Below are 25,108 nucleotides of genomic sequence, written 5' to 3'. Positions count from 1 at the left end.
GCCAGTCTCTCAAATTGGCACGGTTAAGATGGTGGACGTACCATCCTCGTTTTCCTCAAATGCACCATACTAAAATGGATCATTTTCAAGGCAAGAGAGACTTTCAGGTAAGCGGATTCCACGTTTTTGCAATTTCCCTTCTCTATATTTCAATTAAATGTTGACTTTCTTGATTTAAATCTTCTCCCTGGCATGGTTTTATTCCTGGTTAGCAGTGTCCAGTGATCTACTTTACAAGTTTAGTAAGCCGCATTTTTTTTAATCTACTACAGGTTCAAGGAACAAATGATCGCGCTACACTAAGCAAGTCTTCTACTGTGACACAAGGATATTATGAAGACAAATTTCTCCAGTATTTTGTCTCCAAATCTTCTAGAAGGGCACCAATCATTCATAGGTTGATAACACTCAATAATCTAAAATAATGTCATTGTCATATAATTAGAGTATTTTCAGTCAATGCAACTGGTACAGGCTTTCTTCAAATCCATCAGCACTAATGCTGGGTCCCCAGGGAGGGGGGGCGGGACTTCCATATAAAAGGACAGGGGTGCTCATCAGAAATTTTGAAAAGAACTCCTAAGAGGTACCAAGATTCTGTTTTGTGAGCGTAGCTTAAAATGTTTTTCACCAATTTCTAAAACGACACATTATCTCCTGTCATATTTTTTTCAGCTCAATATCCTAAAAGGTTCCCAGAAAGCTTCAGCTGTGAACCTTTTGAGGCTGAACACCCTAAGAGGCACCAAAACTGCTTTTTTAATCCCTAAAGGATACGACAAGCACCTCCCTCCTTTTTATGTGGGAGTCGCGTCACCCTCTGGGTGCAGTGGATGCCAGGGTGCATATTTGTATGTGCACCACACTGAAGATCTCCGGCATGGTTATTCAATTCTTCCAGTGCGCTGGCATACGAGTGTGATCCCTGGTGTAACTTGGCACAGACCATCTAACCACTTGGTATATTTTTGCCAAGGGATGTTCATGGAATGCAACCTGGGCTACATGTTGTGTCAGATACCTCTTAATGTCAGTTTTTTCACTGTTTTTTTTCAGACCTAAGAACACCCAGATATTGAGAAGTAACCTAAGTTAAACCCAATCTTTAAAGATAAAGAAAATGGACAAAGCATTATACTCCCCAAATTGTTTAGCTTTTTTCCCTAGGAAAAGCACATTATAGCCTTTTGTAGTAGTAGGTGTGTAATTTTGAAAATCTACCTTACTACAGGTCATATTACATAAGGGCCAAGGCAATTCATTATATGGTAAAAGGATTTCTACAGAGCTTAACCCTGAAACGTTCACAAAAACAGGTGAAATGTCATTTCATATTTGAACTATTTTTTTTAATTTTGGAGAGTGTTGTTAGATTTGAACAAAGCAATCATGATGGCTCCTTTTTAACGTTATTTCTTTCTCTGTCAATTTCTAATTCTCTGTCAATCATAGATTGTTTCTCTGGGAGCTGGATTTGACACACTTTTCTTTTCACTTGTTAGTGAAGGGTTTCTGAAAGACACAAAATATTTTGAGGTAACAGTAGCCTGAGAGCAGGCTCTCATATGTTGCAGCAGGAGCCCGGTTGATCGATGAGGAAAGTTATGAGTCTGCAAACAAAGTGAGTTTGGTGAGGGGACTGACGGAAGAGAGTCAGTGACAATGAGAGGCTTTCATTTCCCGTGCTAGTCCCCTCACAAGCTCGCTTCACTCGCAGACTCACAACTTTCCTCATCAATTGACTGGGCTCCTGCCACAACACATGAGAGCCTGTTCACAGACTAAGGTAACAGCAATTTATATTTTAGTCAATCCAGATCTTGAAGTATTTTGTAAATTAATGCTTTAATCAGTTTTAGTGTGAAAGAATGTGACTTGAACTTCTGGACACTTTTATGTGACAGAAACACACACATACAGTACTTTATATTGTGATCACTTTGTAATTCTCCTTCATTTCGTACCTTTTTAACTATTTTTATTCATTCTGCTTTTACAATCATCTCTTACTCATTGCAGCTCCTTTAATATAGTAATAATTATTGTAGGTCACAATATTTGTATGTATCAATAATATATGTTGCCAAAATTAATAAAGGATTGTTTGATTGATTGATTGATTGGTCAATTGATCTACAGGTGGATTTCCCAGAGGTTGCCAAACAGAAAACCAATTTAATCCAACAAAATAAAGAACTATCCCAAGCACTTGGCACAATAACATCCAAAAATGAACAGTGGCTTGGAGGAGGTAAGTTGCCCCTCTCCTCTCCTCTCCTCTCCTCTCCTCTCCTCTCCTCTCCTCTCCTCTCCTCTCCTCTCCTCTCCTCTCCTCTCCTCTCCTCTCCTCTCCTCTCCTCTCCTCTCCTCTCCTCTCCTCTCCTCTCCTCTCCTCTCCTCTCCTCTCCTCTCCTCTCCTCTCCTCTCCTCTCCTCTCCTCTCCTCTCCTCTCCTCTCCTCTCCTCTCCTCTCCTCTCCTCTCCTCTCCTCTCCTCTCCTCTCCTCTCCTCTCCTCTCCTCTCCTCTCCTCTCCTCTCCTCTCCTCTCCTCTCCTCTCCTCTCCTCTCCTCTCCTCTCCTCTCCTCTCCTCTCCTCTCCTCTCCTCTCCTCTCCTCTCCTCTCCTCTCCTCTCCTCTCCTCTCCTCTCCTCTCCTCTCCTCTCCTCTCCTCTCCTCTCCTCTCCCCTCCCCTCCCCTCCCCTCCCCTCCCCTCCCCTCCCCTCCCCTCCCCTCCCCTCCCCTCCCCTCCCCTCCCCTCCCCTCCCCTCCCCTCCCCTCCCCTCCCCTCCCCTCCCCTCCCCTCCCCTCCCCTCCCCTCCCCTCCCCTCCCCTCCCCTCCCCTCCCCTCCCCTCCCCTCCCCTCCCCTCCCCTCCCCTCCCCTCCCCTCCCCTCCCCTCCCCTCCCCTCCCCTCCCCTCCCCTCCCCTCCCCTCCCCTCCCCTCCCCTCCCCTCCCCTCCCCTCCCCTCCCCTCCCCTCCCCTCCCCTCCCCTCCCCTCCCCTCCCCTCCCCTCCCCTCCCCTCCCCTCCCCTCCCCTCCCCTCCCCTCCCCTCCCCTCCCCTCCCCTCCCCTCCCCTCAGTCCTCTGTCCACACCTTCTTTCTCTGCTCTTTTCCTTTTCTTTGGCACATTGTTTTTAAATTAACCTTTCTTTACTACCGTGGTCATTTTTTGGACGAGCAGGTATTGACAGTGAGAAGTATTCTCTTCTTGGATGCAACCTGAAGAATCGATCAACATTGGAGAGCAGCTTACTGAAATGTGGAATGGACACTGCACTTCCAACACTGCTGCTGTCTGAAGTTGTCCTTACATACATGGACCTCCCACAAAGGTATTCCTGGAGCTAATCCATTCTTACCCCCTTGATCAAGAGTTGTGGTCAACGAGCGTGCACAATTTTGTATGGAAAATGCGACAGATTGGGAGTAAACTGTGAAATGTTGAAAACATATTTTCTGGAACATTAAATCTCACCATGTGGTATGCTTTACAATCAGCTGAAAAAACTGCAAATTCTCAGCAGCATTGAAAGAAAACATGCTGAGCATCAGAGATTGGCATAAGTGAAAACAGACTTCCCATATTTTATACTGGTAACAGGATGCAAAATGTGAGAACTAAATATGAAGGAGTTAAACTTACCCAGATGCTAGCCTCTAATAAGTCATTGTCATCTGGGTATCAGTCTTATCGTTGTAACAATTACTGACTGATAGAGGTTTCAATAAGGGCTGGGCACCAGGCAAATTGACCATATATGAGGACGATTTTGCCTGCCTGGTTTGACCATCTGCAGGAAAGTTTTTTATGAAGAAGTTCATGTCAAAACGTTTTGTCCACCTTTGAAAACCAGTTGCCTTCCCAGTGAAAATGTTAAGGAACTCCTGATTACTAACTACTTATTAACCAGGAGTGAGGTCTTTACGGGAAAATCTTAGACGGAGACGTTGTCGTATTGACTGAGCGATAGCGAGGTCAATACAGCAAGGCCGAGGTTTGACATTTTCTCGTAATGATGGAACATAGCTTTTTGTAACTCTCTTCTTGTAGGGAGAAATTAGCTGTTAATCGCTGTTGTAATTTTTTGTGTCTTCATGTAGTTCCAGTGCTATAATTGGATGGGCGGCGCAGTTCTTCACATCTGCAATGTTTGTAATGTTTGAGCAGGTCAGTGAATGAAGGGTTTGTGCTGATAGCAATCTGTAAACTCTTTTTTTTTTTTCTTTTCTTTTTTTTTTGCTTTAAATGAATACAGCTTCACAAGTTATTCAGATGCTGTGTTAAAAAAAATTCAATTTATTTTTCTACACAGGTATCCCCAAATGACCCCTTTGGAATAAAAATGTGAGTACATTGTAATTTGCAAACAGGTGGATTCTCGAGAGTCGTTCTTTAGCTTTGTAGAGTCATCTTACAGAGCTTACAATCCTAGCTCCACTTAACGCTTAAAAAGGGAAAAAAGTTTCTTTTTCTGTGACCAGGTTTATTGGTTTAAGGCCCATCCACACTACGCCGGAGGAATCTGAAAACGCAGCTTAATTTCTACGGTTAGGCCTTCCGTCCACACTAATCCGTCACGAAAAAGGAGCTTTTCAAGCGGAAACGCTTTCCGTTCCAAAACGGAGGAATTTGAAAACGCCGGCTTTTTGTTTTCGCGTAGACAGAAAACATTTTGAAAACGGAGCGTTTTGAAAACGATGACCTCACGATAATCAAGTGATTTCCCTGCGCGAATTTTTTCAAACACAAATCCAAAATGAGCAATGATTGTTGCGTTTTTAAATTTCTCCGGTGTAGTGTGGACGGGACATGAGTTGTTTAGATATCGTCTTCATCGCCGCAGAAATAAGCGAGAAATCACTGAATTGCAAAGTTATTCTCATAGGGCAATGCAAAGTATTTTTCTTTCTCTCGCTAAAACAAGGAACAAAACGATGGGTATGTGCCGTATGAAATCGTAATTGACAAACAGGTTACTTTGTCGTGGAGGTCCTTTGTTTTAATTCCTGGTTAGTTTCCAAACATGTCTTGATCGGTTTTTTGGCCTGTCTTCTGAATAGAGCACAGCTCTTTCTTAACTGGCCATCGTTGTTATTGTTATTACAACAGAACTTTGTTTGTTGACATTTCATGTTTATTTACCGCTAATACAAGCTATTTTTGTTAAAACCGTGGAATCCGTTTTTGCACAAGCTGTAATCAGTATGTTCCCAACACTGAGTATCGACTCCGAAATGTCTCGAAAATTCGATGGTCAAAAACACACTGATTCAGTTCAGTTCTCTTGCCATAAAGAGCGGTTTGTATCTGAGAGTCGAAATGTAATTGGTTTACATCAACCCACGCTACACGATTGGCTGAAAGAATTCGCGCCACTTTCATCCAATCAGAAGTAAAACTAAAGCAATCGTGAGCCGCTCGCATTCGTTTTCCGGCGCTTAACGCTGGCTACATGTAATTACTTCGAGTTTTAATTGGCTCGCTGTATTGTCTGTGTCCTTTGTATTCGGCAAGAGTGATTACGTTGGTTTTGGTTTTACGACACCCAATTCAACACCGCTCTAATAGACTTCAAACATGTAGTTTCTGTTTAGTTCTCACAAGTTAGAATTTTCTTGTAAGCGTGTCGGAAACGTTTTTGCATCACCCCGTAGATTACGGGGTTGATAGCGGAACTTGCTGCGCCAGCAAAAGGCATTATGAGGTAAACCTGACGAGGCAAGCTGTACTCTCCTTGTAGAGTGTCCAGAAATTCAATTGTAAAAGCAGGACTCCAGCATATCACGAACGCGATTAGTACAGCGAATAGAATTTTCGTGATTTGGACCTCCTCTGCAAAAGATTTAGCGTTGTCCTCATGGAGACTGGAAGCTGCAATTTGTGCAAAATGGGAGTGAACTTTACGAAACACTTTGAAGTAGCAAAATGTTATCACCGGATAAGTCATGGCAATTAAAACTGAGTAAGGTCCAAGAAGAAGGGCTTGCTCCTTCTTGTTCAGGCTCTTGCAAACAAAGCATGCTAGTTTTCCGGGATGGTAACAGAACTTCTGCGACACAAATGGAATTACAAACACTCCTGAAAAGACTGCGCATGCCGTGATAGATAAAAGCACGTAATTTCGCGTGTACGCTTTCTGGTAGATAATTACCGACCGGATCATTTTCACGTAACGATTTATGGCGATAAGCGTCAACGTCAGAATCGAAAAGCATGCGAAGAAATAAGTTAATATGCCTTGGATCTGACAGAGCGTATCCCCAAATGGCCATCTTCCTAGCATCACCACGATCAAGCCCATTGGAAGACAAAGAACCGTCAGCAGCAAGTCTGACATCGTTAAAGCGATGATGTAGTAATTTTGAATTTTACGGAGCGCGCGACATCTGTAAAGAGCCAAACTGAGAATTGTGTTCCCTATCAATGCCAAGAAAACGATAGCGAACGCGCCAGTGGACTCTGCAACAATCGTCCATGTTTCCCTGTTCTCGAGTGCCTCCTCTATGCTTCGTTTTCTCTGTAAACTATCAGGCATTCTCAGCTCTTAAGTAAAGAGACTTTGGTTTCTTGGTGCTCTTTTCAAATTGTAATCAATAAACTCATCCTTTCATATCCCGATCTGCTCTCCACGTCTCAATCTTATTGCGTTAATAAAGACGTCACAGCGTTTTACATATTACGATATCTCTACCTTGACACTTATTTGCAGTTTTTCACAAAGTCTTAATTTAATTTTTAATAACTAGAGCACAGTAAGTAGACATATTTAGGCAGCTGTCTGGCTAAAATAAATTTCCAAGAGGCCTGCATGTCAAAAACTACGTCAAACTTGTACAGAAAAAAAATTGCAATAGAAATTGTAAGTTGAAACTGCTCTTTCCTTGAATAATTATTTGCGGCTATGTGCGTGATTGATAAAAACCAATACAATTTTTTTTGCGTGAGTATTACCGTTAATACAAGATGTTACCTTTGGTATTCTTGTTGATTTGGGTCTTGGAAGCATGCGTTCAGGAGAAAACTACGTGTTAACTGCCTTTTAAGTGATATAATTTATGATGCAATGGACATTTTCCTTGACTCGCTGCCAACTTAAGCAAAAAGCCGCATCAATTCTAGATTAAATTGCTTATTTGTTCAGTTGTTTACACATTGACCAGCAAACATCATTATTTATTGTTTTTCAGTGAGAGGTCTCATTGGAAAGATTGTTAGCGCTTTCTTTAAAATCTGCCTTGGGACACTGCGTGCAAAATATTTCACCGTTAGGATTTTCAGAGAACAACTTCAAAAAAAGCACAATGGTGTGCCTTGAGTCACCATTTTATGTTCTTTCACTTTCCTGAAGACACTGATAAACATTGAAATGAACGGGTTGCCATAATTTGTAACAATCATTACGTTCAGACCCGTAGAAACAGTCGTTAAATTACGGGAGGGCAATTTACAAATAGAGCACCATTAACTTAAAGGATATATAACTTGATAAAAAGAGAGTTTCAATTTCTGAATAATACATATATGTTATTTGCCGGCCGGGAGGTCGGTATTAGGAAAAACTGTAGGCGAGGTCTTGAATACGGTCCGAGACCTGCGGCCGAGGGCCGTACTCAAGACCGAGGGCACAGTTTTTCCCAATACTAACCGACCAAGACCGGAAAATAACGTGTCAATTTTTTTCCTACGGCATTGCTTTGAAAGCAACTTTTGGGTTGAATTTTAATTAAAGCCGTTCAGTTCAAATCTGGCGCACGCGTGCGTGTTTGACATTTCGGGTACAGAAAACGATACTGTTTGCATAATTGTTTGACTCTGTGTTGAATGTTTACATTTTACGTTGTTTTGCGGTAGAACAAAAAGCTTGAAAAGTTGCCAAAGTTAGAGATAATTTAAAACGGTCCGCACTCGGGGTCCGGATGGGAAACTCCGGACCTCTTGAGCGCGTGCGATTAGCCAATCAGATTCAAGGATTTAGCCCGGGATTCCGGACGGCTGAGAAGCTTAAGAAAAAAAATTAACTTACAATACTCTGTATAAAAATTGGATAGCTGACTCAATCCAGTTGAACGATCCAGGAGGTATGTTTTTAATCAAGCTACATCCCCTCTTGGATCGACACTCGCAGCCCGCATTGTTTCTGGACCGCAGCTCAAATATTAATATGATTTAGTTTGCACAAAATGTGTCCTGAAACAGAGTGATATTTTTGATTGGCAGGATGAACCATTTTAAGCATCCAGTTGGGGCTCCTTTGCATGCCACAGAAGCTTTTCCAACTCGACAAAGTCAAATCCAACGTTTTATGAAAGAGGTAAGTTAGAAAGAATTGATTACTTCAATTCTGGTAATTCATTCACAGACCTATGGTCTCCATTGTGTTATATAGCTTTTTCGGTTCACTTTGTTGACTCTTACCCTCGAAGATATATATTTTGATCAAAGCAAAACTTATTATAATGGGATTCAGCCTTATTGTCTCTCGGTGTAAAAGTCGTGACGTTTGTTTAGTTTTTTGTTTTGTTTATGTTTTTGTTTTGCTTTGTTTGTTTTTTTCCTAAAGACATTTTATTTACAAACTTTTCCTGAACTCCATAGGGCTGGCCTTTAGTCCATTGTCCCACATTGAACTTCTTCTACTATGATACATTACCGGAGAAAGAAAAAGCTCGACTGCAAGATCTGGAGCCTTTTGACGAGTTTGAGGTGATGATTAAAATGCTTAGATGTAGCATTCTTACGTTTTCCAGTGGCAACTGCTGGCTTTTTTCGGATTTGATTGTGGCTGTTTCGACTTAGACCGACGTAAGCTACTGATGACAAAAATAACTAATACCAATGAAATTCGCTGTAAGGGTTCGATTCAAGAAATTTGCAGTGGTTTGATTTCCAACCTCTCTGTCGGAAACGAGACTACAAATGACACCTATGTTAATCTTACAACCACTGTAGCATTTTCGTCTTGTCTTTTTCTTAGGAATGGCATCTCATGTGTTCACACTACATCGTCCTCTCAGCTTTCAAAGGATCCTGTCAGGACATCAAAGAAGAGCTGTTTTTCCAACACAGTGGTAAATATTTTTACTTACCACTATACTCGGCTAATGTAACTCGCCGTTTAAGATGTTTGAATGATTTTGATGGACAAAGTAACATGAAAAATCCAAGTAGAGCAAAATCAGCTAAACACGCTAACACAGACCTTTATGGTCGATATGTAAACCACGTTTGACTTCCGACAATATCTTACATCAATTATGTCATAACGTTTCGATCTTTTTGTTCTTCCAATGATAGCACTGTTTGACGAGTCGGCAATTCTTGAAGAGAACCCGTGCTCTCTTCATACTGTAGATGTTTTACCTTCGCGGGATGGACTTAAAAGGTATATACACTGTTACTGTTCTCGGTGCTCGTTTTCTTGAACCAAACAATAATTAGAAGCGTGTTGTTCATTTCACCGTACCCAAATTCGCAAATAGCCAATCAAAAGCCGTGTCTACTGTCCTGATATCCCGCGATGTCAAGTCACTGAGCTGATATGGCTACGATATCAAGCTTACTTGGCCGAATTTGGGTACGGTATACGTAAATACGTAATCGTGCCTTTTTGGTACGTTTCGGCGGCAGATCAGGCTCGTTATGTCTCACCATGGGTATTTTGGCGCGTCTACGTCTCGCGAAAATACGAACCATGGCTCGACCAAACTCGCCTGATATGATGTTACTATTAGGTATAATAATTGACCGTAATCCATGCAGAACAAAAATGCAACTTTTCCACCTTAAATCAGCTGAGTGGCCTCTCCTCTTCATAACCAGGTTTGGTCACACAGCCACTCCATTGTCTGATAGTGTAGTTCTTCTCACTGGGGGATTTGGCCTTGATAATGGAAAACATATGCGACTCAATGGCGTTCAGTTACTGCGGACTGTTCAAGGTAACTTTTTAACAATCCTTTTCCTCTTTTTTACGGTAACGAAATTATTGTATCTCTTGAATTTGCTTATTTGTTGATTTGACTAATCATATGTTGAGCTTCAGTCTAGACCAGCACTTTAAAAAGGCTGCCATACTGAACTGCTTTGAACACCTAATGTTGCCATAGTTAAGAAGCCCGGTAAACATCAAAGAAGCAAACAAAAAGGCTAAGACCTATGCTGGAAGGTCCATGACCCTGCACATCTTTAGTTTTATGTTCATTGACTATGCATGAATTACGTAATATTGCAATGCTTCTATTGGTCAGTTGTATGAGCACACATGACCACACTTTGCCAGGTTTTTTTGCAGCGTCAACCCCCAAAGTAACCAACAAAAATGCAGAACAAAAAACTTTTCCAGGTTTAATAGCCATTCCTTCTATTAACTATGATGTAGCCAAGTGTTATTTTTTTTTTTGATCAGGTGTTTGGCATTGTACAGACGTGGCTTCAGACTCGGAGATTATACTTGGTAAGAAAGTCAAGACATTGTTATAGTCGAACTCAGCTAAATATAAACAAGGCAAAGATGGATGGAAATATGTTACAATAAAGTTTGAAACGCGTTTATTCTGTTGAGAAATATGATAGCGCAATATTCGTTCTGGTGGTGGTGTATTTTGGAATGAAATGACATCAAGAACAACGTTGCAGTGATAGTCTAAACAGTCAGATTGTCTAAGTAACATATCAAACACGAAAAGACCGTGTTTGACCACATTTCCTAACACCGAGAAGAGAGTTGAAAATACGACGCGTAGCGAAGTATTTTTGACGAGCCTCGAGGTGTTTGGAAATGTGGTCAAACACTGTCTTGAGTGGTTGTTATATCTTCTCAATCGAAACTAAAACTAATGAGAAAACGGAGAAATAAAATCGTAATTATCTATGCTAATTAACCGCGCGGCCATGGGCCGAGCGCGGTTCTAGGTTTACCCGTGGTTTATTATTTTTTTTTGTATTTTTTTTGTCGGTGACCAGACGCAGACCTCCGCTCGGCCAAACTTTGAGTCACGCAACGTGTGATGTTTTTCCGCCAGAAGCTGTTAAAACATAAACACACGAACAATTTTACGGATATTGTTTTCTTTTTTGTGGGTAAAATATATTTTCTTTTCGCTTTATCAAAGCGTTGGATTTAAAGGGAATAATAAATACGCTGAAAAAAGGTATTACGTCAGCCATGGAATGCGCGGACGTTGCAGCTTTCACTTTCGCTACGTGACAAATAAGATCGTGTTTACTTTGCAAGTTTATTTCGGCAGAAGCGACGGTGATTAATTTATTTGTAATTTTGCGAGTATTTCTTGCGGTTTTAGGCAAATGAAGTAAATCCTTTGACTGTTTCATCGCAGCGAGTTCATAGATCGGAGAGAAAATTAAATGTTTGGAAGCCAAGCAAAGAACGTGTCAGAACGTGCAAAGATTACGTCATTGATAGGGAAATAACTACCGTACTAAAGATAGCCGTAGATAACGCAATTCTTGAATTATGTGACTCGTGTGACTTCTTTGCTAACCCTTAACTCAAGGGAAAAAAACAATTAAATTTAATCGTGACTTTAAACAAAGAAAGCGGTTTGTAATAGTGTTCGTATCTTCATGCCCATACATATCCCGAAGAAACTTCCAGATTAAGACTATTACGTCATCGGAGATGTCACAACGGCTACGACTGATGGTGCGATAATAGAGTTTATGTTGATCAAGTGCTGTGATGTCTACAGTAATCAATGAATCATCAAAGATTGCTTTGGAATATGCACTGCGTTGCGACTGTAGTACTAAGAAAACAGTTAAATTTTAAAAGCGCGGTTATAAGATCTAACAGATCTTCTTGTTAAGATCAGATATCCAAACAACGTCACGGTCACGATTACCTTTGTTTAAACTTGATGAATAGTGTAATGATTTGCTATAAATCGAAAGAACAGGTGGAAAGCTTTGAGAAATTTAGCCTTGAAAACGTTACTGAGGGATGATATTTTACTATTAGTGAGAAAATTATGACTACTAATAGAATTTAAACTGTCTTATTTCAGGTGGCCGAATCTTCCACAGTGCAACAAAATTAAACGACAATAATATTTTAATACATGGTGGTCGGACATCCCCGGCAAAACCTTGTGCAGAAACACTTTTGTTATCGCTGAAGGACAAGGATGAATCACAATCTTCCAATTCTTCAAACGTTCATGTTAACTGCCGCTCCGAGAGTGAACGTAAAAGCTGTGAAGAAGTTCAGGACTCTTGTGAAGGGAAAATGAGATACAAGCATACGATTTTAAGTTGTCAAGGAGATATCCCACAACCAAGATGGCGACACAGTGCAACACGTATTGTTCTACCTGATGGTATGTCAAACTGTTTTGTATTTTAATTCCTCATTGTGTGTTGAATATCAACGCACTATACTTAAACAAACGCATTTGAATAACCTCCATCTATGGTTTGATGCGTGTCTTAGTCTGTTACTGTTCGTCCCCAATTTCTGAATCCAGGAAGATTGAAAAGTTTTGTTTTCTGTCGAACCAACGTTGACAAGGTGTGCTTCCAGATTTTGGGTGAAAATCATGTTTTTGTTGTTGTTGTTGTTGTTGTTGTTATGGCTTTTACTTTTATGGCTTTTATTTGCTCATAATCATATCGAAACCTTAGATCCCGTTCACACAACGCCGAAGAAATTTGAAAACGCAGCTTTATTTCTAGTGTTAGGCCTACCGTCCACACTAATCCGGCACGAAAAGTGAGCTTTTCGAAAACGCCCTTCAAAGCGGAGAAATTTGTAAACGCCGGCTTTGTGTTTTATTGTAGACGGAAAAACATTTTGAAACAGAGCTTTTCAAAAATGATGACGTTACAATAAACATGTGATTTCCCTGCCCAAGTTTTCTCTCAAACACAAATCCAAAACGACCGATGATTGTTGCGTTTCAATTTTTTCCGGCGTTGGGTGAACCGAAAACATTTGATGCGTTTTCTCTCTCAGTGGGTGGTCAGCAATGAATTATCTTAAAGTTAGTAAAGGAAGAGAAGCGAAGAAGGATAAAGAAGAGTATAGTAGATAGGCGAGCAAACACCAGTCTTCGCCTCCCTCCTGCGAATCTCGTCTCGAATATTTTGTGTTTCTTCTTCGCAGGCAGCGAAAGTGTACTAATATTTGGCGGACGGACTTCAACTTGCCTTGCCCTTGGAGATTGTTATTTACTCGACATAAAATCAAATACATGGACTAAGGTATTGTTATTGTTAAGGCTGCTTTTAATGTACCGCAGGATTGCTGAATTTTCATGGTTTTCAGGTCTTTCTCAGAAGCAAGAAAACCGTTCGCTGAATGAATGTGAAATTTTGATCTAATCCTTGCGATAGAGCGATGGCTTGTGATGTTATGCTTTTAACGCAGTGCATAACAACAAAATCGATTACTCAAGTATTTTTGAAACTTAAAGGAGCTCAGTCAGGGTATTGTGAGTTATTTTGGCCTCGTAAAAAATTGCCTTTAAATCGAAGGAAACCTTAAAATAGTAGTTTACTAAGATAGAAAAACACTAAGGAGATAATAATAAACCATAAAGAAACAAGGATGGTTAAGGATGGAGAAGGTTGGCACGGATTACAAATGACGAACTTGAAAAATGGAGGCTAAACTTTTCAAGATGCACAAACCGTGAGTGACGTAGCTCCTTTAACCTTTCTCCTTGTTTCCAAGAGTGTTTATTTTTTTTGTACTTTTAAGTGTTTCAATATTAATTATTCAGCTGCTGAATATTTAAGGTAATATGGATAATCGTTTCACTATTTATGTTTCTAACATTTCCCAATCTTTTTACCTTCAGAATCTTGCCGAAGCATTTAGTAATAAGTTTATTTAACTTCAATTTCAAGGTTGATCTCGGTGGAGATGCCGCTGTGCCACGTCATTCCCATACCGCATGCGCATGGAACAATCATGTAGCACTGGCAGGAGGCTTGGGGGCTAGTCTCCATGCCCTTAACACGGTTCAGATCATGGATATTCAAGTAAGAAAGTTTAGGTCATTTTCGAGTTACCCTGTGCCTCTCATTCAAAACAAGTCTTCGTGCAAAACCTTTCTCATTAAAATAAGTTGGATTTCCAAGAAAAAGAACCTGTAGGCGTAACTCATTTTCATACGAATGGTTTCGCACGAAGACTTATTTTTACACAGAGGCAATAGGCAACTCGGAAATGGCCTATTTGCTCGTCAAGTTGACATTGAGTTGAAGTAGATTTGCATGAAAACATTACTTTATTCTCTCAGTTTGTAGTTCGCGATGAAAGCAGAGAGAGATGAACCATCTAAAATTTTGTCACATTGCTTCTATAGTTACATAATACATCCCTGTTTTTTTCTTACAGGTGAATGCAATGACGCTACGGTCGCTACCTATTGAACCACCCTTACCGCCGAGGTAATGCGTCGTCAAAGACACGTGCTTCCGAATGATATGGCGGGAAAATTCTCACCAGAGATGTTTTCAGAGTTCGTAGGCGAGCGTTTATGTGGTGTAGAATATTTATGGCATACCACGCGAAAGCTACAGATAAATGACATCATTGGCTTTTTCCATACCGAGGTTCCCATCGAAAACAACTGACAAACGATTTTGGCGGGAAACCTCTTGATGCTGTGAACATGATGAATTGCGATGCACGCACCAAATTATGACGGGAAAATATTAATAGTTGTAAGGGACATGGCGTCTCGAATTTCGACGGAAAAAGGAACGCAGCACGTTATGACGAAAAAATGCATGCAATCTGTTTACGTTGAATACTGAGCCCTCTGTATTATGGTAATGCGATGATTAACAATTATTCCAGGAGCGCGCGTTGGATATGAGATGATAGAGAACCAAAGAGGCTCATGAAACACTTATATTGCATTATCTGATGATCCCAGTTTGTTTATTCATTTTAATTGACGTATTTTTATCTTTTTTATTCCTTTTGTAACTGAAAAGCCCCTTTGGGGAGTTGCAAATAAAGTATGTATGTATGTATGTATGTATGTATGTATGTATGTATGTATGTATGTATGTATGTATGTATGTATGTATGTATGTATGTATGTATGTATGTATGTATGTATGTATGTATGTATGTATGTATGTATGTATGTATGTATGTATGTATGTATGTATGTATGTATGTATGTATGTATGTATGTATGTATGTATGTATGTATGTATGTATGTATGTATGTATGTATGTATGTATGTATGTATGTATGTATGTATGTATGTATGTATGTATGTATGTATGTATGTATGTATGTATGTATGTATGTATGTATGTATGTATGTATGTATGTATGTATGTATGTATGTATGTATGTATGTATGTATGTATGTATGTATGTATGTATGTATGTATGTATGTATGTATGTATGTATGTATGTATGTATGTATGTATGTATGTATGTATGTATGTATGTATGTATGTATGTATGTATGTATGTATGTATGTATGTATGTATGTATGTATGTATGTATGTATGTATGTATGTATGTATGTATGTATGTATGTATGTATGTATGTATGTATGTATGTATGTATGTATGTATGTATGTATGTATGTATGTATGTATGTATGTATGTATGTATGTATGTATGTATGTATGTATGTATGTATGTATGTATGTATGTATGTATGTATGTATGTATGTATGTATGTATGTATGTATGTATGTATGTATGTATGTATGTATGTATGTATGTATGTATGTATGTATGTATGTATGTATGTATGTATGTATGTATGTATGTATGTATGTATGTATGTATGTATGTATGTATGTATGTATGTATGTATGTATGTATGTATGTATGTATGTATGTATGTATGTATGTATGTATGTATGTATGTATGTATGTATGTATGTATGTATGTATGTATGTATGTATGTATGTATGTATGTATGTATGTATGTATGTATGTATGTATGTATGTATGTATGTATGTATGTATGTATGTTTTACAGTGTCTAACTGTTGTACTGGAAACTAATTTGCGGTAAAACAGGGAATCGTAGAATCCGATTTAAAAGTGAGCTGTTTCTTTGTTTCATCGCTTATTTTCCCAAGAACTCGATTTAGCCCTACATGTGATTATGTAGAAATTGAGGTGCGTCAGGTGGCAAATAACTTATGCTAACAATCCAATTGTGTCGTTTTTTTCTTTAAGGTACTCACACACGGCTCATGTTGTTGATGACAACCTTTTCCTTGTTGGTGGAGTGACTCCAAACTCTTCCCACCCCCCTGGGGTGGTTGTTCTTCATCTGAAGTCTATGGCGTGGAAGTCTTTCACTCTGCCGGTTAGCAATCTTTTTATTTCAAAGATAACAACAATTAATTAAGCTACTTCCATAAAAATAGTTGTATAGCATTGCCTAATATAAAATTAAATATATTCAAAGAGCATAACATCGTTTTATTTTGTATAATGCTTTATACCTAATGTCCATTGCTTGTGCAAGGAAATAACTCATTTCTCAAACGCGAGAAATTTCATTGTTTGGAAAAACTAACGTGCTGTCTTAACTTCACATGAAAACTCTCTATTTTTCCCTAGCCTCTTGACAATTTTTTTTGACAATTTTAACATATTTTCTTATGAAATTTCGTTCAAAACGTGATCCACTAAATTATGTATCTAATCGGTGCACATCTAGTTTCTTTCAATCATTTTATAAAAGAGAGAAAAAATCCATAATTCTTATCAAATTTTATCCTCTTGTTTACTGTTGTTCTGTTTTTGGTTTTGTTTGTTTGTTTTTTTTTTATTGTTGTTCTCTTTTTTCCTTCAAGGCGTGCACAGCACCTTCCATGCCTTTGATGCTTCATAATCACCGCAGTGTCTGCTGGAAAGATTCGCAAAGCATCATGGTTCTGGGTGGAGGAGGAAACTGTTTTTCATTCGGAACTCACTTGAATGACGGGCCGGTGTTTCTTAACCTTCCTCTGCCTTGATACACCACATTTACAATCCTATTAAACGCCTTGGGCCGCGTGTTGCAAAGGGCAAGATCATGAATATAACGCCAACTACTGGCACTTCGTTTCAAGAGAAGGCAAGAAAGACTGTGTTGTAACGGTTAACAGAAAAACAGCCGCTGTTTTTGAAAATAGTCTGCACTCCTTCCCCGAAGGTAACGAGACCGGACTCGAGAAGGAGGCACAAAGTCATTTGACGTTGAACTTTTTACGAGGATAGTTTAAATTAACTGTACGCATCTGTATAATATACATTACATAGCCACTGTGCGACTCATTAAACTCAAAGTTTAACGTCATTTTCTGCTGTTACTGTCATGGTTTGCATAACTCTCATTATCATCATGATCATTTGATGCAAATATTTTCTTCCTTTTCACTGCCGGAGAGTCCGCCACGTGACCTGCAAATAACTACCCATTTTACCTCAAATAATATTCTGCGTTTGTGTAACCCTCGATCTCGTGTGTGAAAACTGGCAGATCGCTTCCCTGAGCTGTCAGAGATCAAATGATAAAACAATTATTGAACTCGGTTATCGCAAAAATATCGTCTTTTGTCAGTGTCTCGCAGATCAATTATTTGCCTCGGCCTTCGCCTTCGGCAAATAATTGATCTGCTCGCCACTGACAAGTCTCGATATTTTGTTCAAGCTCGTCCAATAATTGTTAATTATCGTCCTCTGAAAATACTGTGCATGCAATACGTAAGCGGCGACGCCCCCATAGGCCAACTTGTTTTGCCCGAGGGTTTATCGGACGTGACGGCTGTACTAATCCAGCGCTATAAATAGAGGGAGCTGGCCAAGTAGCCTCTGATATCTGTGACACCCTCGTCTAGATTGTTTATCGCGGGATGTTGCAAGACATTCATACAGCCATTATTTTTCTTTTTGGAAATATTTCACCTTCCAACAGGTTTCGCAATGGCATCCTTTTAGAAAATTCTAACCAACAACAAAAAGAGCTCCGTTCTCAGTTGATCTGAAGCAGTACAATATTTAATCCCCAGCCAGTGGAGGACCTTTGTGTCTCTTTGTTGAGTGGGCAATTAAGTTTTAAAAAACTTGATGGGGTTTTTCTTTGATATGCAGATACATGCCATCTAAATAGTTATTTACAAGTTGAAACGCAGCCATAATGCATAAAAAAATCGTCGAGAGGACACGCAAACGAAACAAAGGTGGCGACGACCGCAAATTCTTCGTTATTTTGTCGAATATAACACATTGAAAGACTGCTGGACTAGTGCTACTTAACATGCACTCGTAATATTTTGAAAGTTTTTAAAATTGCAAAATAACACCACACAATCACACCTATACAAATGTAAATTGTTTTTCTTCAAGCTTGGGTACAGTGCTCCGGATTAAAGTATACACGGATTACACAGAAGAAAACAAGTCACAAAAATAAACTCAGCGCTTTGAAAGGTCTCCAGGTAACCTCACTGTGTAACCCCGAGTGTGTGCAGCATTATGCAACAGCGCCTTAAAGCATGACTAATTATGCAGAGACTGCTGTTTTCCTTCAAAGTTTGACCTATGGATAGAACTTAATTTCAGCGAACTCTTTCCCCACTTGTGCTAGTTTAGAATGAATTGGATAATTGGAGAGCTATTCTAAAAAGTTTTACGTGTTTTCTTAGTCAGTGTGCGTGCCAAAAATGTTTACCTCTTGCATAATAATCAGTAATCTGCGCGTTGCAAGAATAGACTTGCGAAAGGTTCACGACCTTTGAAATCTTCTTCAACATCAATAATTAAATATCACACCACCCCAGACGCGTAATTTCATTGGGTGCAAGCATCGCGGCTTGGTTACACAATTTTCGGTTATATAAGAGCACTTGACACGTTGTCTTTCTCAAACTTATCTCGTAACCGACGGAGGAGAGGTTATTGGAAGCGCGTCGCCCCTTCATTCAAAGTAAAACCATGTCAGCTGAGTACGAGCCCATGAACGTTTTATTGGGTACTTTGCCCGAGTTCCCAGATAAAGTGGAATCCTATGATCTGAAAGTGGGAGGCCAAGTCCCGAGTACAGCTAAAGAAGTTCTCGTGTACGTGTTTGTCACTACGACTGGAGAAGGTGAGTTCCAGCGCGGCTACTACGAGATTTCTACAAGTAAAGGAGGTAAGCAGTTCACTCAGTTCCTGAATGTGGCTGTTGGACAAGGTGTCGCAGCTGTAAACTCCGCGAATTTGTGGCTGCCGGTTGGTGATGGCAAGTTGGCAGTGAAACTGACGCACCCGGACGACGCCAAGAAAAGCATTGCGAGCAAGGGTGGCGAGGATTGGAGCGGAGTGTTTGTGATCGGTCACAGATGAGCTGGCGAATGACTTGTTCTCTTCTCCGACAGAACTTATTCGACAAGACTGAGTTGTTGTTGTTGCGCTTGCAGAGAGAAACTTTTGTAGTTCAAGATTTGTGACACTATAAACCAACTCAAATAAGAACTTTGTGTCAGTAACAATTAGTGTATTTTGTTAGTGAAATGTTAGTCAAACGCAAAAGCTTAAATCGCTGATATTCAAATTTTGCTTTGGATTTGTTTCCTCTGTGAAATGTATGCAACAGTGGTGTTGAAAGTTATGTAATAGTAGGAGGGATGGGTGGGGACGGTCGCTATCCGTGACTCCCCCGCTAGCTCCAAAGCTCCACAGCATTTTTCAATTTATCTAAAAAAATATGAATGAATATGGAGAAGACTCTCTAGTTATTATTCTCCTTGCCTCCATGTGCGTGTCTTCAGTTTAAGCCGATTTATGAGCTGATCAGAGAAAAAAGTTTTCGCAAAAACTGACTCAGTACTCCTCCGTTCTCCCCTCTCTGGCACGCAATAATCCGTGAACGCTAATCTTATTATCAGGGGAAAAAAATATTGATGTTTTTGTTGGCTGACTACGCTGAAACGATTAGTTAAGCTCTTAGGCCGACTGCCAGCTTATCTTGGAGTTACATATAGCTTTCTCAGGGAGGAAAAGGGAGCCCTTCCTTGCTCGCAGGGTACGTCACACGGTGATGCAGTGGACCGTTCTATTTATAGATTTTTTTTCGTAATATTTATTAAATCAGATGCCACCATACCTTCTGATTTGGTGCGTTCCCATTATTAGCGTAAATTTTTCAAAGAATAATCTGATTCTGCCGGTGACAGTTCCGCATACAGGTCGGGTCAAATGCACTAATCCGCACTGAGCTACAGGGAGATTATCATATTAAGCTATATTAGATATCACAGATTTTGTTTTTGGTTTTGCCAGCTTTTGAGCCATTTTCTTTGGTGTTTTACTGGTAGGCTCGATTTCCGTCGCTCTCCCAAGTCCGGTCTATGTTCCTCCCTTCTTAATATTTAAGTAGCAATGAGATCGAATCTGCTATCTGCGCTATTCGCACAAAAACAAATTAAAAATTCCCGATCTGAATAGAGTTAACTGTTCATATTCCTTATGAATTTAGTTGGTCTTAGTTGTACATCAAGACAATCCAAGAAAAACCACGCTTTGAAATTACACGTAAACAACTCCATCAGAAGATTTTTTGGAACAATTTTATTTTGACTACACAGTTTACATCAAATTTGTATTTGAGCTTCGTTTCGCTACAAACATTCTAATAAAGATTACACCATCTGCTTTCTTTTGGGCTCCCTGCGTACACCTTCTTTGGATACGTCACGCGTTCCTCCCGAGAGAAGATTGCGTGACAACCACTAGCCTGCCTGGCAGGCCTTAGAACGGGAGGGAAAGGGTCAAACTGAGCGCGGAGGATCGAGCACGCTTCGAGGAGGGACATCGCGCGCTCGTTCTTTCCCCTTTGCCTCCCCTTCAGACGCCTGCCACGCAGGCTAGACAACCACAAAAGTGCAACACAGCTAAACATTACATACCATAAACTGCCGCTTAAATAAGCCCCTCCGGTTATAGGTCCATATCATCTACCTAAGCAAAATATTTCTTCCGATAATAAGCCCCCCCCCCCCCCCCTCTCCCGGTATAAGCCCTTCCGTTTATAAGCCCATCCAAAAGTCCTTACGAAATTGTATAAGACCAGGGTTTATAAGTGGCAGTTCATGGTATATGGTTTTGAACCCACGTCAGGTCCGTATTGGAGAAATATATTCTCCTATACGGACCGAATAAGCTAGTCCAATAGAGTATTTATTACGCGCGAAACGTAAGCATTTCTTTACGTTTCTCACGTCGCGTTTGTGATTATCCTTCAAACATTAAGGTAAAAGGATTTCTCCTTAAAAAAAAAAGTTTATTTTGCGCAAGGAATTAAGGGGCAATGAATGAGTTGCCGGTAATCGGATACCCGTGTTTGCGGAAAGAACTCTGGGATCGTCAGGGGGCAAACATTGCAAGTCGCTAGAAGGAAATGTATGGCGAAAAGTTGTTTCGACGCCCAAAAACATGGTTTTGGGGAGAGATCAACGCTTTTTCGCCGTTGTTTTATCGCAAATGGATTTTGGCAATGTTGATACATGGAAAATGTAAGTTTTTGTTTGAATAACCGTGAAATAAGGGATAAAATTTACCGATAAACTCGCTTTTGCTTGCGTGAGGTTTATTGTGAAATACATTGAAGAGAATATTTAAAATTTCAACACACGCCTGATCTCGAGAGGCTACCCGGAGCAAATGGTAGAAAAGACCCTCCGAGAAGTTAAATATTAAGACAGAAAAGAAGCTCTGAAACAGAAATCGAAAATTGCAGAAGGAACTACTACCCTTTGTGTCGGGCAATTCCACTCAACCGTCAATACCAAACTTTGGAAAGCATAATCGCGCACAAATGGCACTTTCAACTGCAAATACTCAGAGATATATTCAAGAAGCTACCCTTGATCTGTTATAGAAAAGGAAAATCACTGAAATACGTGCTTGTAAAAGCAAAACAAAGGCTTTGAGCAACACAGTAGCCACACAGCAAGAGTCGCGCGGACTCATTTGTCATTAAATCAACCCCAGACAGTACAATGATCGCCACCGGGCTTATTTCCAGTATTATTTGTACGACTGAACTTTCAAATAGCCAAAAGTAGCCTGTACACAACTTAAAAGGCTTTACTGGGTTATTTCCTTTCGATTTATACCTAAATAATTTTGTAATATTTTCAGACCATTACGCGATGTAAATTTCACAATAAACCTCACGCAAGCAACGGAGTTTATCGGTAGATTTTGTCACATATTTCACGGTTATTCGAAGAAAAACTTAAATATTCCACATATCAACCTTGCCCAAATCCATTTGCGATAAAAACGACGGCGAAAAAGCGTTGATCTCTCTCAAAAATCGTTTTCTTGTACCTCGAAACAACTTTTCACCATACATTTCCTTCTAGCGATTAGCAATGTTTGCCCCCTGGCGATCCCAGAGTTCTTCGCGCAAACACGGGTATCCGATTACTGGCAACTCATTCATTCGCTGAAATCAATTCGGAAGCGGTTCATTTTAGAAGTCCGTACAGTACAAATATCGAACCTCTAAGGCAACCAATCAGAATTCTCCTTGTCGTCGCGGATCGACCAGTTCAGCCATGATCATGAATAAAGGTTAGTATATGCGTTCTGCGCATCACGGGTAGGCCTGTCCCTATTGCGCTCGGCAACTCTTGAGCAACGTTTGGCTAGAGCAACTTTTTGGAGAATGTCTCCCCCTATGAAACGGTTTTCTCCAAAAATCAAAAATCACATGTAGGTTTTTCTCTTTTGTTTATTCCTGGAGCGATGTCAGAACTCTGTCGCATGCAATCTCACCTGACTAGATTCACTAATTTCACTAGATCTTTATATTGCTATTGATCATCGACAAGGGTACATACAGGAATTTCAGGTACTATCAAGGTGTTCTCTTCAGCTTAAATCCAAAATCAACATTCGTCACACTCTCATGGTCACGCCAACTTACGTAATTTTCAAGACACGTTTCCGACAACTTTTTGCAGTTCTAGCAACCTCGAGCAAGGTTTGCCTTTCTGAGCAACTTTTGAACAAAACATATGTTCAGAGTATGAATTTCTTCAATGTCAACCGTCTTAAGTTTGAACACATAACCTGTCTCTGGACAAGGTTCAGCAAGACGTCAAATGGACCATGTGTTTTATTTTGTTACACTTAGGAGTGTCCTTAAATTCGCCCATATTTGCGAGCAACTGCGGCCTCTAAAGTTAAGCTTCAAGCTATTTTTCTTGACCGATGTTATCAATTATTGTGAAGAACGACAAATACAGCTTTTAATTAATGTTTGTACAAAAATTTCCGTAGCAACTTTTGAGGTTTAGGTAGCGACTTTTTGAATTTCTTGGCAATATTTTAGCATCTTTTTGGCATTCCAGTGAGCAGCTTTCCAGCATTTTACGAGCGCCATAGGACAGGCCTAATTACGGGATCGGAGTATCCCGCGTGTATTTTTCAAGATACAAACCATTGTACCATAACACTTCCTTTCAAGGTCATTTACTGTAGGCGTGCACGCTTTTAGCAATGTGTGTAGCGAATTGCAAAACATACTGGGGGGGGGGGGGGCTACTCTACAAAGTTCTATACGGGGAGGCTGCACCTCGAGGTCCAACCCTTTACCCTTTTGTATACCATTTAGACAGAAAGGGTACCCCTTTCGTAAACCTTTAACCCGAAAAAGGCACCCATTTCACATACTTTCACAACTGACCCGTATTATGAATAAATCGCCAAAAAAGGAAGTCTTTTGTCATTTTCATGTAGTGCCAAATAACTGAAATGATACAGCCATGAGGTGCGTCCGTTCGAAATATTTTAATTAAAGGCCCTTTAAAATAACTAAATGACAGATTTTCCAACTTTTTCATATACCTCAACTTGTGAAATTCCTTCTCTTTTCTAAGCCTGAAGCCTGTAAAAGGTATCCCTTTCGGATAGAGCCTCCTCGTATTGGCCATTATAGGGAGTACCCTCCCCCCCGGGGAGACAACATCGAAAAATCTCAAAAATAAACCAGTTTGCTAAGGGACCACCCCAAGATGTACACTGCGCTAAAAAACAGGCACCATTAGAAAATTTACATTAATTTGTTCGACGTTTTTACATTTCTCCACCAGTAATAACTAAAAGATAACATACAATTGTAAACTGTTGTCACCAAATTTGCTGAACTGAAAATACATTAAATGCGATTAACCAACCCGCCCGTGCATGATCCTAATAGAAACTGCTGGCTTTCTTAATGGTAGGCTCGTGGATCTTGCGAGCAGTGAGGACGCGATGCGTCCTGTGTTGCGGGATATTGGCTCCAGGCTTGGACTTGAGACTGAGGCGGAACGCAAGGAAATGGCACAGGCTGACTAGATCGCAAAGCCCCTCTTCGATGGCGGTACCGTCGCTTCTTAAACCAGTTCTAAAGTTGTCAAGATTTGAAATTGAAAATATAAGTTATGGTCTCAGAAAAAAAAAAGTTTATCTTAGAACCATGTGGCACACAAAAACGTTTACCGAGACTGATACTTGTACCCAGGATATGACTGTTGCGTTGCTGAAATTGTCTACTGTAGTACGTTTTAACTAGCTTGTGCATGCAAAGGTAATTTTTAAAAAGGTCATTGGGCCTGCTTACCATCAAAGTTTGATATTCAAGTCCGAGATTGTTGGCTAGCCGAGCACGCGCTACTCGAGAAGGGTATGGCGTATGATGGAATGCGTACTCCAATTTAAGTTTCTGGTACAAAGTCATCTTTTTGTACACTGTGGTCTTTAATGGTCCCTCATTGGAATTTTCCAACTTCTCTTTTTCCTTTGCAGAAGATTTCTCCGGCTGTTGAGTACTTGCATTATCTGAATCTGATAAAAGACAAAAAAAATTTCCGTGTAAATGAGAATTGTTACAGTGTAAATGTTAGTGTAACAACTACAGTCAAACCTCCGGTTGCGACCACCTCTCCTCAGCGACCAGTTTTCCAAAGTACGAAAAGTTTCTGAGTCAAATCCCTATAGTTGGAACCTCTTGTAAGCGACCACCTCTCGTAAGCGACCGCGACCACTTCTAGAACTAAAAGTTTGAAATTTTCTTTTGTTTTTAACCTGCTGTAAGCGACCACTTGACAGATAATAGCGCGTACTTGAATA

At 40.1% G+C, this 25,108-nt stretch overlaps 3 protein-coding genes across 3 annotated transcripts; 2 read left to right on the top strand and 1 right to left on the bottom strand.

Moving 5' to 3' along the window:
* The first annotated feature begins 6 nt into the window (after nt 1-6).
* LOC110054372 (tRNA wybutosine-synthesizing protein 4-like) lies at nt 7-17,300 on the top strand. The gene is made up of 20 exons (XM_089285370.1): nt 7-107; nt 273-397; nt 1,232-1,316; nt 1,453-1,536; nt 2,140-2,251; nt 3,182-3,332; nt 4,102-4,168; nt 4,314-4,345; nt 8,219-8,312; nt 8,597-8,704; nt 8,976-9,069; nt 9,296-9,383; nt 9,821-9,939; nt 10,407-10,454; nt 12,025-12,336; nt 13,122-13,219; nt 13,868-14,002; nt 14,361-14,413; nt 16,190-16,322; nt 16,816-17,300. Exons 1-20 carry the CDS (start codon nt 60-62, stop codon nt 16,975-16,977), a joined length of 2,148 nt encoding a protein of 715 aa, XP_089141496.1. The 5' UTR covers nt 7-59; the 3' UTR covers nt 16,978-17,300.
* Nucleotides 5,098-6,654, bottom strand: LOC110054395 (histamine H2 receptor-like). Its single transcript, XM_020760782.2, has one exon. It carries the CDS (start codon nt 6,534-6,536, stop codon nt 5,592-5,594), a length of 945 nt encoding a protein of 314 aa, XP_020616441.1. The 5' UTR covers nt 6,537-6,654; the 3' UTR covers nt 5,098-5,591.
* Nucleotides 17,301-18,850: 1,550 nt separating the features above from the next.
* LOC110054306 (uncharacterized) lies at nt 18,851-20,089 on the top strand. Its single transcript, XM_020760688.2, has one exon. The coding sequence runs from the start codon at nt 18,938-18,940 to the stop codon at nt 19,328-19,330; it is 393 nt and encodes a 130-aa protein (XP_020616347.1). The 5' UTR covers nt 18,851-18,937; the 3' UTR covers nt 19,331-20,089.
* Nucleotides 20,090-25,108: the final 5,019 nt, after the last annotated feature.

This window comes from Orbicella faveolata, unplaced genomic scaffold (genome assembly GCF_042242905.1).
Source record: "Orbicella faveolata isolate gen_17 unplaced genomic scaffold, um_ofav_v1 contig_13, whole genome shotgun sequence".
Taxonomy (NCBI): domain Eukaryota; kingdom Metazoa; phylum Cnidaria; class Anthozoa; order Scleractinia; family Merulinidae; genus Orbicella; species Orbicella faveolata.
Note: the sequence above shows the minus strand (reverse complement) of the source record. Positions and strands in the feature narration are given on the sequence as shown.